Source organism: Trachypithecus francoisi, unplaced genomic scaffold, assembly GCF_009764315.1.
Source record: "Trachypithecus francoisi isolate TF-2019V2 unplaced genomic scaffold, Tfra_2.0 Lachesis_group21, whole genome shotgun sequence".
NCBI lineage: Eukaryota > Metazoa > Chordata > Mammalia > Primates > Cercopithecidae > Trachypithecus > Trachypithecus francoisi.
This window is the reverse complement of record NW_022681467.1, coordinates 52,137,322-52,152,014: the sequence shown is the minus strand read 5'-3', so window position 1 is coordinate 52,152,014 and position 14,693 is coordinate 52,137,322. Positions and strand designations below refer to the sequence as shown.

Below are 14,693 nucleotides of genomic sequence, written 5' to 3'. Positions count from 1 at the left end.
ACAATTAACGAGATGCAGATGCTAAGTCCATACAACATTCCTGGCATTTACACCAGGCTCACGAGACAGTGACCTCTGAAAAGCGAAAAAAACCCAAAAACAAACAAACAAAACACAAAAAACAAACCCTACAGAAAACACGTAAAAAAAAAAAAAAAAAAAAAAAAAAAAAACGGCCGGCACGGTGGCTCAAGCCTGTAATCCCAACACTTTGAGAGGCCGAGACGGGCGGATCACGAGGTCAGGAGATCGAGACCATCCTGGCTAACACGGTGAAACCCTGTCTCTACTAAAATACAAAAAACTAGCCGGGCGAGGTGGCGGGTGCCTGTAGTCCCAGCTACTCAGGAGGCTGAGGCAGGAGAATGGCGTAAACCCGGGAGGCGGAGCTTGCAGTGAGCTGAGATCCGGCCACTGCACTCCAGTCCGGGAGACAGAGCGAGACTCCGCCTCAAAAAAAAAAAAAAAAAAAAAACTAACCAACCAAACAAAACACAAAAAAACCCACAGAAAACACCCAAAAAACAAAAAAACATCTAATTCTGAAACATATAAAACTATCTTGATCTTTTAAATACAGGTCCTGAAATTACAGATCCATTGCTGAGACGATTCCAAAACCTGTAAAACATGGGCATTATTTTAATTTATGAACAACTGAAAAGGTTCAATGGCGTGCCGTGTGGTCATTTCAGTATGTGAGTCAAAGCAGAAGAATAGGGAAACGTTAAATCTCTGCTTTACAGTTTAATAGGTCGAAAGCAAAACGAAAGTCTGAAAAAAGAACTGGGGAGGTTTGGTTGGTAATGCTTTTGGTAGAACTGGCTATCCTTGTTCCTATTTAGTAGGTGTCTTTTAGTCTTACGAGAGTAGCACCCACAGATGGCCAAGTTCAAATATCAGAATCAGGGTGCAAAATACAACTGGAAATTTACACTCACTATGTACCAAAAAATATGACTCTTTGGAAATCTGAGCTAAAACCCTGTGATGTAACATGTTAAGATGCTTAAGACAATTTTACAGATCAAGGAGTTAAAATGATCCTCAAGGACGACTAAAGCAGAATTTTTACACAAACAACTTCAATAACTTCCTATAATGGGGCCAGGCGTGGTGGCTCACACCTGTAATCCCAGCACTTTGGGAGGCTGAGGTGGGCGGATCACCTGAGGTTGGGAGTTCGAGACCAGCCTGACCGACATGGAGAAACCGTCTCTACCAAAAAAAATACAAAATTAGCCAGGCATGGTGGCACATGCCTGTAATCCCAGCTACTCAGGAGACTGAGGCAGGAGAATCGCTTGAACCCAGGCGGTGGCAGTTGTGGTGAGGCGAGATCTCGCCACTGCACTACAGCGTGGGCAACAAGAGTAAAACTCCGTCTCAGAAACAAAACAAAACAAAACTTCCTATAATACAAAGCAAATTACTTTTACTTCAATCGATTTACTATTTTTATCAAATGATCCCAGATTGTATTTCTAGGTACTCCTATGCAGATCATAAGGTATTTGTTTTTTGGGATAAATATAAAGCAAAGTTTACGTTTGTACGAGGGGACTTCAGAGTTCTCTGATTCTGCTAGTGCTGAATCCAGAGAAGTACTGTCACATTCTAAAAAGTTTCCAGAAGGCCAAGAAGGCCAGGTGCAGTGGCTCACACCTATAATCCCAACACTTTGGGAGGCTGTGGGTGGATCACGAGGTCAGGAGATTGAGACCATCCTGGCTAACATGGTGAAACCCTGGCTCTACTAAAAACAAAAAGAAAAAAATCGGCTGGGCGTGGTGGTGGGCACCAGTAGTCCCAGCTACTCGGGAGGCTGAGGCAGGAGCATGGTGTGAAACTGCGAGGTGGAGCTTGCAGTGAGCTGAGATCACCACACGGCACTCCAACCTAGGTGACAGAGCAAAACTCCGTCTCAATTAAAACAAAAAAACATTCAAGAAAAAGAAGACTTGTATCAATTGGTTAACTGCCTAAATCTTCTGAGAATGCAGTTACTATGTGCCCCCATGATGAGAACTTAGTTCATGCTGAAGAGAAATGAAGATTTAAAACCACCTAAGAATGCAGTCAATCGATACTAATCATTTGTGAAGACAGGCAACACCTGAGAGCAATAGGAAGCTGACCTAATTTGATTAGATCAGATATATTTTCAATGGTTTCTCATCAAATCATAATCTTAACAGAAATACAGTTACTAAAGATAAGTATTGCAGATATTTCAGGATAATGTGGTGAGTATGTTGAAAGATACTGTTCCTATAAATTGTCAGGAAAAACTGGCCATTAATTTTATTGAAGTGAAAAATATATAACACTAAAGTTGCAGATCTGAGCTTTATTATCAGAATAACATCATTTCAGGATAGAATTGAGGGATTCTTGAAAATGCTTTTGATATGGCATAAAACTCTGGAGTCTCAGAGCTGCACGCCTACTTATCTGTTCAAATATATCTGGAATGCAAATACGCAGAGGGTTTAGCAGAACAAGCAAGAAAGTAGACAAAAGAACCCAATGAAAATTCCTCATGACAAAAGCACTTTAATACCCTATCCTTCTTCAATCAAGAGATCAAAAGAAACGGCAAGTCCTGTATTTACAAAACTGATGAAAATCACACTGCAATAATCAGTGAATGTAGAACTGCACAGATCTGTTTCCAGCTTTTTCCACCATGATTGTACATCAAGGTAAAAAAAGATTCTTTTATACAAATCCAAGAAAGATGTGGACAGAGGTGGTAGCAAAACTGCCAAGGAAGATGCACTGACTTACGACTGCAGCTGAGACAGGACGTGGGGGAGGGCAGAGTCCTCGAGAAAGAACCCTGTGGAGAGGGTGGCTCAATCGGTGGTCGATCTCCGGTACCAAAACCGCGCTCTGAAGTCATCGCTGCACGTCATGAACCCGGGGTTGGTGGGGGAGTGCACGATGCAGCGTACAATGTTGTTGTGCCCCAATGAGAGCAGGTTTCTCCGCTCAGCTGTTCTCGAGTCCCAGCAGCAAAGACTGATCGTCCTCTCGTCGGGCAGCAACACATAGTCCTCAGTGTGGTTAAACACAGCCTGCGTTCGGTGCACCTGGCGTCCACTTAAACCCGCGCCTGCCACAGAGACCAAGAGGGATAGCTTTCTAAGTCCACATCTTAGACTGTCAGAACGTTCTAGCATTCAACGTAAAAGCATTTTAAACCTGTTGAAGTGATACACCTTGTACACTTTCAGAAACTCTAAAAAAGTACAAAAAAGAAAATCAAACCAGGCACAGCAGCTCACATCTATAATCCCAGTACTCTGGGAGGCTGCGGAAGGAGGGATGCCTGAGCCCAGGAGTTCAAGACCAGCCTCGGCAACAGACAACAGAGCAAGAGCAAGACTGTATCAGGGGGAAAAAAAAAAAAAGAGAGAGAGAGAGAGAGACCACCAGATCACCTGAAGCAATACTGTTACTGTCCTAACGTACTTTGAGGCTTAAACATACATATAAAATTGGTGCCACTACATTCTTCTATTACAGTTTTAAACCAACTTTATGTTTAGTACATTTTTCCATGTTTTTTTTTTTCACTAGATGCAAAGTGCCTCATGTTTAGAAGCCCCATTACTTATTTAACAATTCTTTTGTGTGTGTGTGTGTGTGTTTTTTTTTTAGGCAGAGTCACTCAGTCGCCAGGCTGGAGTGCAGTGGTGTGATCTCGGCTCACTGCAACCTCCACCTCCCGGGTTCAAGCAATTCTCCCGCCTCAGCCTCCCAAGTAGCTGGGACTATAGGTGCCTGCCACCACACCAAGCCAATTTTTGTATTTTTAGTAGAGACAGGGTTTCACCAAGTTGGCCAGGATGGTCTTGATCTCTTGACCTCGTGATCCACGTGCCTCAGCCTCCCAAAGTGCTGGGATTACAGGCGTGAGCCACTGCACCTGGCCTATTTAACAATTATTTTACTTCCTGTCATTTAGTTTATATCAATTATAACTAATGTTGTAATGAATATCCTTTGTACAGAAAGCTTTATTTCCTTAGGAGTAAATTCCTAGAAACAGAATTACTGAGACAAAGTATACGAATATCTGCTTTCCAAAAGGAAGCCTTTTTATGACTATAAATTACATATTTTAATGTTTAAACTACCAAATAAAGTATAAAAAGGAAAATAAAAACTGCTTGATAATTGCACCCATCCGAGGAAACAGTCAATACTTTGGTGAATACCCTTTAGAAATATCTAAGTATTATGTGCTCACTTGTAAATTCTCTCTTTTTTTTTTTTTTGAGATAGAGTCTCACTCTGTTGCCCAGGCTGGAGTACAATGGTGTGATCTTGGCTAATTGCAATCTCCGCCTCTCGAGTTCAAGAGATCTCCTGCCTCAGCCTCCTGAGTACCTGGTTATAGCCATGCGCCACCACACAAAACTAATGTTTGTATTTTTAGTAGAGACGGGGTTTTGCCATGTTGGCCAGGCTGGTCTCAAACTCCTGACCTCAGATGATCTGCCCACCTTGGGCTCCCAAAGTGCTGGGATTACAGGTGTGAGCCACAACCCCCGGTTTCATTTGTAACTTCTTTAAGTCAGAGCATTTGTCATATACTATTAATATTCAAGCATATGTAGTGCAGATCTGTAAAGACAGAATACAGCTTAGTGGATAAAAACACCAACTCTGTGGTCAGATGTGGGTTGAACACTTACTAGTGATGTGACCCTGGGCAAATTACTTAACATCCCTCAGCCTTAATTTTCTCATCTGTTCCATGGGGTAGTGACAGAACCTACCCCATAAGGCTGAGGATAAGAATAAGAGAATGCACGGGAGGCTCTGGAGTGTGAGTGCTCAGCCAATGTCAGCATGCATACTTGTTTTTAAAGGTGTACGTTGTCCATGGATGCGTAACAGATTTCCTCAATGCTTCTTATTGGACATCTATGCTGTTTCTAACTTTCAGCCACTCCAAATGATGTTGGGACACACAGTCTTTTATGGGCATGTGCCTGTTTGTCCAATTACCTCTTTAGGTTGAATTTCTAAGAGCAGATATAGTGGGTCAAAAAGCATGTATTTAAAATTTTGATATGATACCAAACTGTGCTGCAATATTTTACCGACTCTCTGACCAACCAAATATGATTTCCTCAAATCTGTATCAATAGTAGAATAATATAAATCTTTAAGACTCCTAAAATCTGATGAACAAAACCAGGTCCCCATATTCATTTATTGGGTCTGCAGCGAGGCTGGCCACCTTTTCTTATATTTCCTGACCATTTTTCTCTTCTGGAGTCACCTGTCCTTTGGTTCCTTTTCTCTCGAGTTTGGACTCATCTTTTTCCTATTTGAGTTCTCTTCATAGATTAAGATATTAACTCAGTGTCTAACATCTGTATATATGCTATAACTATTTTCCCCCAGTCCTGTATTTTAATTATTTATATTGTTTTTAATTTTTTGCATCCCAATTTCTAAAGTTTTCTTGATAGTTTTTCCCTTTTCATCATTTCAGAGACCCTTTGAATTCTAATTAATTATTATTATTATTATAATTATTAGGCCGGGCGCGGTGGCTCAAGCCTGTAATCCCAGCACTTTGGGAGGCCGAGACGGGCGGATCACGAGGTCAGGAGATCGAGACCATCCTGGCGAACACGGTGAAACCCCGTCTCTACTAAAAATACAAAAAACTAGCCGGGCGAGGTGGCGGGCGTCTGTAGTCCCAGCTACTCGGGAGGCTGAGGCAGGAGAATGGCGGGAACCCGGGAGGCGGAGCTTGCAGTGAGCTGAGACCCGGCCACTGCACTCCAGCCTGGGCGGCAGAGCGAGACTCCGTCTCAAAAAAAAAAAAAAAAAAAAAAAAAAAAAAAAAATAATTATTCTTTTTGAGATGGGAGTCTTGCTCTGTTGCCCAGGCTGGAGTGCAGTGGTGCGACGTTGGCTCACTGCAACCTTCACCTCGCAGGTTCAAGCTATTCTCCTGCCTCAGCCTCCTGAGTAGCTGGGACTACAGGCGCCCGCCACCACGCCCAGCTAATTTTTGTATTTTTTGTAGACACGGGGTTTGACCATATTGGCCAGGCTGGTCTCAAACTCCTGACCTTGTGATCCGCCTGCCTCGGCCTCCCAAAGTGCTGGGATTACAGGCGTGAGCCACCGTGCCCAGCCCAAATTCTAACTAATTATTAAAACTAGGAACAGAAATCTTAACATGCTGACATGACAGGGGCTTGACCTGTGAAATGAGAAAAAAGGAAAAGGGGAATTTGCGCATAAATTCAGCATAATCACATTTTTGAAAAACCACACTGCTATTCCCCACTAAAACAAGCCAATCAACCTCATACTACTATAAAACATCCCAAACATTCCTAGAGCAAATATTTAAGCTCTTGTCAGTAGGCTGGTGTGTATCTGTCCAGATACAGCATACTCCTTAAAATAGTTATAACTTCTATAGGGGGAGTACTTTCACATTTACTCTAATCACTTTTGTATTTTCTTTTTGCAACAAACAAAACTATTACAAAGCAGTTCTTTATAATAAATACTTTTCAGAACAACTTTATACAAGTGTTTCATGAAGTCACCAAGAATTACGATAAAAATGGCTCTTCCTAAGATTTGCTAGTTGTACCAGAAGTCAAAGAGAGATGGATGGGGAAGGGAACTTTGGTTACAATGAGACAAATCTAAGACAGGTTGTTATGCTGCCCCCTAGCGGGTCAGATGTCACTGACTCTTCAACGCAAACAACACAGTCCAGTACCTTCCAATACTGTTTTCTGTGATTTTTTTTGAGTTATCTCATGCCAATTTTAGTGTATGATACAAACATATCTCACAATTGAGAAAACAATCAGAAATTTTCTGGAGGTTTTCTACCAAACAGTCTTTGCTGCTGCAAGGAACAGAAGACACAGTGTTTTAACATTCACTATCAAATAACCAGACTTGGGCCCTACTAGTGATAGGATCAATTTAAATAGATATCATTATAAAAATACTCCACAGGCACTACTGTTACCAATGAGACCAACATACATTAATGAGAATTCAATGGATGCAATTTTTCTTCTGTCTGCTTAGCCTACTTTATATCTGCATTCAGAACTCACGTGGTTTCCTTTGGGGGCTAGCTCTGCTCACTTAGGAATGGGATAAGATCTTTCCTCTCAGCCATTCTTTCCCGAATGCATATATTAGTAATACTGAGATCTAATTGGAAACTTTTCTCTGGACTGCTTTCACTTTTCTGTGGAAAGAGGGCAGGTCAGTCTACAAATGGATCACCAGGTTCTCAAATGTTACTTGCATGGAATCCAGACCTAGTCCACAGTGTGAGGTGCTCAGAAAAGCAAAGAAAGCACAGTTCTATTTCCAGCTCTGTCACGAACTATAGCCTTGGCTAAACGACTTAACCTGTAAGTCTTGGTTTCCTCTTATCTAAGAAAGGGATAACATCTGCCTTGCTCAATGCATAGACTTACTGTGTTGCTCTATTGTGAGGTCCTACAAGAGAGTTCTGGAAAGTGTGAACACTACAGAAATGTTAAGTAACATCAACTTCTCACTTACCCGTGTATCTGACCAGTGTTCGTCCTGTTGATATTTCCCAAAGTTTAGCTACAGAGTCTTTTCCACTTGAGAGAATGTATTTAGAATTTTTGGAAAAAATGGCAGAACAAACTTCAGCACCGTCGTGTGCTTTCTCAAAAGTTGTGATGCATCGATTGGAAACACCATCCCATAATTTGATGCAGCCGTCCTTGCTTCCAGTTACGTACATATTGGCACTAGAATTGTAATTAACGGAACATATAGCATCGGTGTGTTGATCTTGAGGATTGCAAGAGACAAAACATTGAAAGGTGTTGATATCATAAAGGCGAAGAGTAGGATGCTGAGTTCCGACAAGTATAAAGTCTCCAGAAGGATGAAAAGAGATGGAGCGTAACATTTCAGCTTCCTGTTAGGACAGAGACATCAACACAAGTGACCAACTGGTGAACAATTAAATCCAGAGGAAATGTGGAAAATACCTGGCTGATGAAAAGAATCCATAAAACAATTATTAGATATTACACAGGTATCATAAGAAAAAAAGTGCTTTCCGGAATACATGAAAGTATTTTTTGAACAGATTTCCAAAACTAAATATTTACTGGTTATATTATTCCAAAAACTACAGAAGTGAGCTTCATTATTTACAAATGAACACTGAGTAACACTCCACCAAGGATGGAGTATTATCAGACAATGACACATTCATGCATGGTTACTGAAGTACAACTGGTACCTAAGAGCTTCTTTAATTTGCTCTAGGGCTGCAAATATTGAGTAAAAAATTAAGTTTTTATTATTTTTTGTTATTATTTATTATTTAAGTTATTATTATTTTTTGCAGACAGGGTCTTGCTCTGTCGCCCAGGCAGACCATGCAGTGGCACGGTCACAGCTCACTGCATGCTCAACCTCCTGGGCTCAAATGATCATTCTTGCCTCCACCTCCTGAGTAGCTGGGACCACAGGCGCGTGCCACCGTGCCCAGCTGATTAAAATAGTTTTTCTGAAGAGATGAGGTCTCACTGCATTGCTCAGGCTGATCTTACACTTCTGGGCTCAAGTGATCCTCCCACTTTGGCTTCTCAAAGTGCTGGGATTACAGACATGAGCCACTGCAACCAGCCTACTTTAATTATCAAACAGACAGAAGCCACAACTAAAACATTAGTATTTCTGCAATGCATATTCAAAATAGGGTACCAAATGTCACCTTGCCAGGAAACACTTAATACTTTCAACTGAATTTTTTTTTTATTCCTCTAAGTTATACATTAGTGAAGCTGGTCATGTTTTGTTTATAACAGGGATCTGCAACCTTTAAAGAGTGATACGGATTCCAAACCCTCCAAAGGGTCAGATTATAAACTCTGACCAGCCAGAGGGAGCAGGTACATGACAACATGTGACCTATGTGCCAACAAAATCTGATCCACCTGCCATCTGGCATGCATCCTGGTCTGTACTCGTCTCACAGGATGATCACCGAGACTACTTTTACAACGAGAATAGTCGTACAACAGCTCATTGTATTTAAGAAAAAATGTAAAGCTCCTTTCCAAAGATTCCTACCTGAATGTATTTGAAGGCTCTTTTTGCTGATGGTTTGGAATAATCAAATAATTTAAGAGTATAATCCCTTGAACCAGAAGCCAGGATCTGTTCTGTGGGGTGGAAAGCGAGGCACGTGACTTCATCCACATGGTCATAAAGAGTTCGAATCACTGGGTGGTTTTCCATATTTTGTTGTGCTGTCTCATTCATCATGACCTAGACCAACAAGAACAGATGCTCAAGGTACAGAATGTGTCTGAATCTAAGTACACAATCCACAACTGTAGCAAACTAAAGCTGGTTTGAACCATACTCTCATTTTTCCAAAAATGAAAAACAGAAGGCAATCAGTAAGTATGTGACTGGAATTTTTACCTCTATTGGCATGGCACTTTTGGCCAACATCCTCTCTGTGTCAAGTATCTTTATTGAAGCATCAGCAGACCCAGTAGCTATTAACTGTCCATCTCTACTATAGGTAGCTACACGGCATGGTCCTTTATGTGATGTGACATAGCATGTTTCATATTCAGAAGCCTCTGGGGACATAGTCTGAACATCTGCATCAAATTCCAGGTCAATTCCTGTGCCAGGGGCGACAGTATCTGAACGACCAATTGCATACTGAACCGCAGTGTCATCATTTTCCATTCCTGAAAGAAATCAAAATGAAAGGCGTAACAAAACAAGTGTTTTTTTTTAAAAGGCCAAGATAAAACTCTAGATCCAAACTGGAAAGATGCTCCCCAGCGTCAACTTCCTATTTCTTGGAGTCGCGTGACACCTAATGCTTTACAAAACTGTGTATTTTGCCCATGCTATTCAAAGTTCATCACGCTGTGAGGCCACATGGGTTGCTGGAAGTTAGGCTCCAATAGACAAAAGTCATTTTCCCAGGTTCTTGCCTCCAGAGTTTACTACTTTATCTACAACTACAGAAACTCAAAAAATAGCAGTTCTGTAGTTAAATTATCCATTTTTTCATTCCAAATTTTAATATTTTTAGGGTTGAGATGTATCAGCAGCTGTGATGCTCATTAAGTTAGCTACATTATTAATATGAATGCTACTGAAATGTTTTTGAAAGAAAGTTGATATTTTAAAAAAAAGGTTTAGCAAGAGTATGCATTTAAAATGTATAAATAACTTGACAAATCAAATAATACGTTGATTAGTAGAGGAAAAATTAACACTACGGATCAACAAGAAAATAAAAATGACCTTGAATTTTACCACCCAGAGATAATAACTGTTAACGTATTGGTATAAATTCTTAGGGATCCTTCCTCATGCACAGCTGTTTTATTTTTCGAAACAGTAATAGAGAAATGCTGTGTAACATGTTGTGACTCACTTGTTCATTTAATCAAGCAGAGCAAAAGTGTATCTTGGCTAATAAATATTCATCTATATAATTATGTTGTAGTATTCAATTTTATCGATATTGAAAAATTTACAGCTAATTCCATGTTGTTGGGCATTGCAGTTTGTCCATTTTATTTCCCCAGGAGAAATGCTCACAACTGGCACTGCCAAGTCAAAGGGTATTAACCTGTTTGGTAATTCAATATTTTATTGAGTGCTTTCTATTATTAGCCAGGTAGGCTCCAGGATATACTGCTGAATAATACAAGGTCCTGATCTTTACTGAACTTGTAGTCTTTTTTGACAAGAGGGCAGTAGGTGGGAAGTGGGGAGGTAAGGATCATACGGGGAATAATCCAAATGATAAAGGACATTTCAAAATGACTGTTATAAAACAAATGGGACGGCTATGGCAGGGTAACCGGGAAAATGCAGGAAAGCGTCGGATTATTTTAGGAGGGGTTAAGAGAACTCAGAGGACATCTGATGTAAAATCTGAAGGAAGTCAGTAATATGACAGAGTGTTCCAGATAATATGTACCAAGACCCTCAGGCCAGAACCAGCTTAAGGTCTTCATAATCTGAACTTTGCTTACCCCTTACTTACTGAGCTACTTCCTGAACTCACGCTGAACTACTTACTTCCTGAAGTACCTGGCACGTACTAGGCACTAAAACGAAACAAGAATAATCTTGAAAAATTCTGCCATATGCAAACATCTAAAACCTTGCCATGGGATGTATGGAATTGTGTTCACAATCTACCTAGTTTGATGAGATGCAGGAGCTGCTCCGAGGGTGCACAGACAGACTGAGGCTTGATTTCATTGATGAGGCCATTGGCGATGCTGATGTAGCCGTCATATAGCAGCTGGCTAATGATCAGCTTGTACAGCTGCTGGCGGTCCTTCAAGCCCACTTTGGTTCTGTACATCTTGGAAGGAGGAAGACAGTTTCCCTGCCAGCTGCAAAAAGGGAAAACGGATGGTGAAGGGTAGAGGCTCTAGTAAATCACAGAAGGAACATAGGACTCTTTGGTCAGACTTGATCTTGCAGGACTCAAATCCCATCTCTACCAGCTGCATTATCTTTGGTCGGTGACCTCATTTCTCTTAAGCTTCAGGTTCTTCAGCTGTTAAGTTACTGGAAGTTAAACAAGGTGGTGCATATAGAGCCCTGAGCACAGTGCGTGGCATACAGAAATTATTCAGGTCATGTTAGCCAATATTTACAGTACAATCCCTCATCAACTTTTCTTCCCCCACCAAACTACCTACCTATGATTTTTGTTCTTTATTGCTATCCCAGAATCTTCCATTTCTTTTGTTAATTAAACATTGACTAGCACCTGCAACATGCAAGCTAGCTGCTATTTTGTCAAGGCCTAGACTGCTGGTTCCACTAGCTGAGCTGTATGTTTACTAATATCTTTTATATTCATTCTCAAAACCTGTTTTAAGGCAACTGAGCTTGTGACTGTAATTATATAATCTAATTAGTAAATCAAAATATGAAGAAAAAAAGCAACTGCATTATAAAAACTCAACAGTTAAATGCGTTAGCAAGGCTCGAAGGTGAGCTGCCCAATAAAATCCTGCCAATCAAGGTCAAAACAATAAAAATGAAAAAAACAGTAAAAATCTGGAAGGACTGTACATGCACTGATTTACAAGTGTCTAAGTTTTCCTTCAGTCTTAAGAGACAAAAAAACTGTAAATGGTTTCTGGCTTATTCAAAAAAGAATTCCAACTGTTGAACATGATAATCTGCTTACTAAAAATCAAGCCTTTATGTATGTGTATGTTTGAACCAATATTAAAAGGCTACAGGTGTCTGGGGACAGCAATAAAGAATAAAAGTGACCTCAGAGCCTGATTTCTTTTTTCTTTTTGAGATGGAGTCTCGTTCTGTCGCCCAGGCTGGAGGGCAGTAGCCCAGTCTCGGCTCACTGCAACCTCCGCCTCCCAGGTTCAAGCTATTCTCCTGCCTCAGCCTCCCAAGTAGCTGGGACTACAGGCACGTGCCACCATGCCTGGCTAATTTTCGTATTTTTAGTAGAGACGGAGTTTCACCTTATTGTCCAGGCTGGTCTTGAACTCCTGACCTTGTGATCTGCCTGCCTCGGCCTCCCAAAGTGCTGGGATTATGGGCATGACCCACACTGCACCCGGCCCAGAGTCTGATTTCTTATATACTGTACGACACTGATGGTGTTAATAATACTCAATAACATTAAGCACTTCCTGCATGCCAGATACTGTCATGCTAAGTACTTTGTAAGCATCAGTTCACTGAATAAAACCATTCAATGTATTCAAGTATATGAAGTAGTATATGAACATAATAAGTCTATGCTTGAGTAGAAAATCCTGGGACACAATAAAGATGATGAAATGGGTTCAAGGAGGTCAGAACACCGACTCAAGGTAAAAAGTGGCTGAGTTACTTATCCAAGGTTAAAGCACACCAGAATTGCCAACTCCAGAGCCCTGAGCTTAACCACTGAAGGAGTTCAGGAAATGCCAGTCCAAAGCAAGATGCTTTGGCGGGCTGATTACTTTGAACTGAGGGCACCTGGAGAACAGTAGGCGGGAAGAGGCTTTCCCTACCTGCCTAAAGTCTGACCCTCCAAAAATACCTCAATTGTCACAAATCCTTATTAACCAGGGAAGATTCACTCAGATCATAGGAACCAGGGAAGATTAACTCGGATCACGAGAGGAGATGAGAGGTTGACACCACCCAGAGGATCACCTATTCTGTCTGCTTAACAAACTTGATTCACCATATATTTCCTCCGTTCACCCGCCCATAACTTGTTACAGCTGCGGCTTACCATCCTCCCACCCACCCCCAACCCTCTATTCATTCCTTTCAGTAGCTCAGGATGCCATGTAGGCTTTAATCATCTGACTTCAACTTCTTAGTCTCGTATTTTGTGGGACTCCTGTACGTAATTAAATATCGTTTTTCTCCTATGGACAATGTTTAGTTACCTGAAAAAAATGGGAGATTCTTAAGTACCAACAAAGAATGAAAATCACAAGTGGGTAGTCTGGCAAAGAAAAGTTGATGAGAGATTCTACTGTTAATGTCGTGCTAATATGACTCGAATAATTTCCGTATGCCAGCTCAATGCTTTACATGCACATCCTGTTTACCCTGCAGTAATCTGTTAATTTGTCTTATGGTAATTTAACTCTTAGTCTTAATAAGGTACCTAGAAGGATGGAGGGAAGCCATTTTTGGCTCCCCTACACCACTATTCTATCTGGTCTCTTCACTTCTGAGCACATGTCGGGTGTACAAATATATATATACACACACATTTGTGTGTATATATATGTATATATGTATGTGTATATATGTGTGTGTATATATATTTTTTAAAGTGGCCCTGTCCTAACTTCTCAACTCCCACAGAACGTTCACTCGCCAGGTAAACAGAAGCCTAATTATCCCCAGTTTGCAGGTGAGCACACGGAGACACGAGGACAAGAACCCGATCCAGGACCGGTTACATCGCAGTTGGAAAGGCTAGAACACAGACGCCCCCTCACTATATGCGCCGCGACCATGTGGATGCAGAGGCGAACTAAGGACTGGGTGGCAATGGAAGCGAGGCCCTTTGAGGAAGAGGAGGGGGTGCAGGCCAAGCCGGGCAACTTAGGAAGCACAAAGTAGAGGTGCGTGCCATCTTGCTAACTCTCGACTCTTCCAATCTCGCCCCAGTTGTTTCTGTGGTTTTCGCTAAACGCCCCAGCCGACCGCACCAGCCACTCTCCCCGTGCCCCAGTACCAGCTGGTCCGGTTCTCTCGGTATCCCGCTCTCTCCTGGAAAAATGGAGGCGCGAATCCTGCCCAATCGACCGCTCCGAGCGCACATTCACTGCGCACGCTGAAAGGGCGCCAAGCGGACCGCTGCGCTATCGATCGGTCGCACTCTCGCTTGCTTTTCTCGCCATCTTACTGGCACGTTCAAAAGGTTAGTTCACCCCCTCGGACTTTATCTCCAATGCGACAACCTTGACGTCAAGGGGCTGTTGCCTCACCGATAATGGCCGACCCAGGAGAGTACCCTGGGGCTGGCACTGCCACGGTGGTCTAGCTGGCCGTTGGCTCCGCCACTTCCGGGGTCTTAGGGAGCAAGTGCGCCTGCGCGCGGTGTGCGCCTTAAACGCGACTCAAGGCGTCGGGTTTGTTGTCAA

The 14,693-nt window shown here is 41.9% G+C and overlaps 1 protein-coding gene across 5 annotated transcripts; it reads right to left on the bottom strand.

Moving 5' to 3' along the window:
• Positions 1–2,330: 2,330 nt before the first annotated feature.
• On the bottom strand, positions 2,331–14,674 carry CSTF1 (cleavage stimulation factor subunit 1). 5 transcript variants are annotated; one of them, XM_033186794.1, is made up of 6 exons: positions 14,456–14,674; positions 11,251–11,450; positions 9,496–9,773; positions 9,139–9,336; positions 7,582–7,972; positions 2,331–3,118 (listed from the first exon to the last, which is right to left on the bottom strand). In XM_033186794.1, exons 2-6 carry the CDS (start codon positions 11,417–11,419, stop codon positions 2,859–2,861), a joined length of 1,296 nt encoding a protein of 431 aa, XP_033042685.1. In that variant the 5' UTR covers positions 11,420–11,450; positions 14,456–14,674; the 3' UTR covers positions 2,331–2,858. The 5 variants fall into 5 exon arrangements, with proteins under 5 accessions (XP_033042685.1, XP_033042684.1, XP_033042687.1 ...); XM_033186793.1 differs by having other exon boundaries at positions 14,285–14,628; XM_033186796.1 differs by having other exon boundaries at positions 14,481–14,624.
• Positions 14,675–14,693: the final 19 nt, after the last annotated feature.

Coding starts and splice junctions, on each gene's coding strand:
- CSTF1 (XM_033186794.1), bottom strand. CDS start 11,419: ATGTACAGAACCAAAGTGGGCTTGAAGGACCGCCAGCAGCTGTACAAG. Junction 9,774..11,250: donor CCTGCATCTCATCAAACTAG/GTAGATTGTGAA, acceptor GATTTCTTTCAG/GAATGGAAAATGATGACACT. Junction 7,973..9,138: donor GAGCCTTCAAATACATTCAG/GTAGGAATCTTT, acceptor CTGTCCTAACAG/GAAGCTGAAATGTTACGCTC.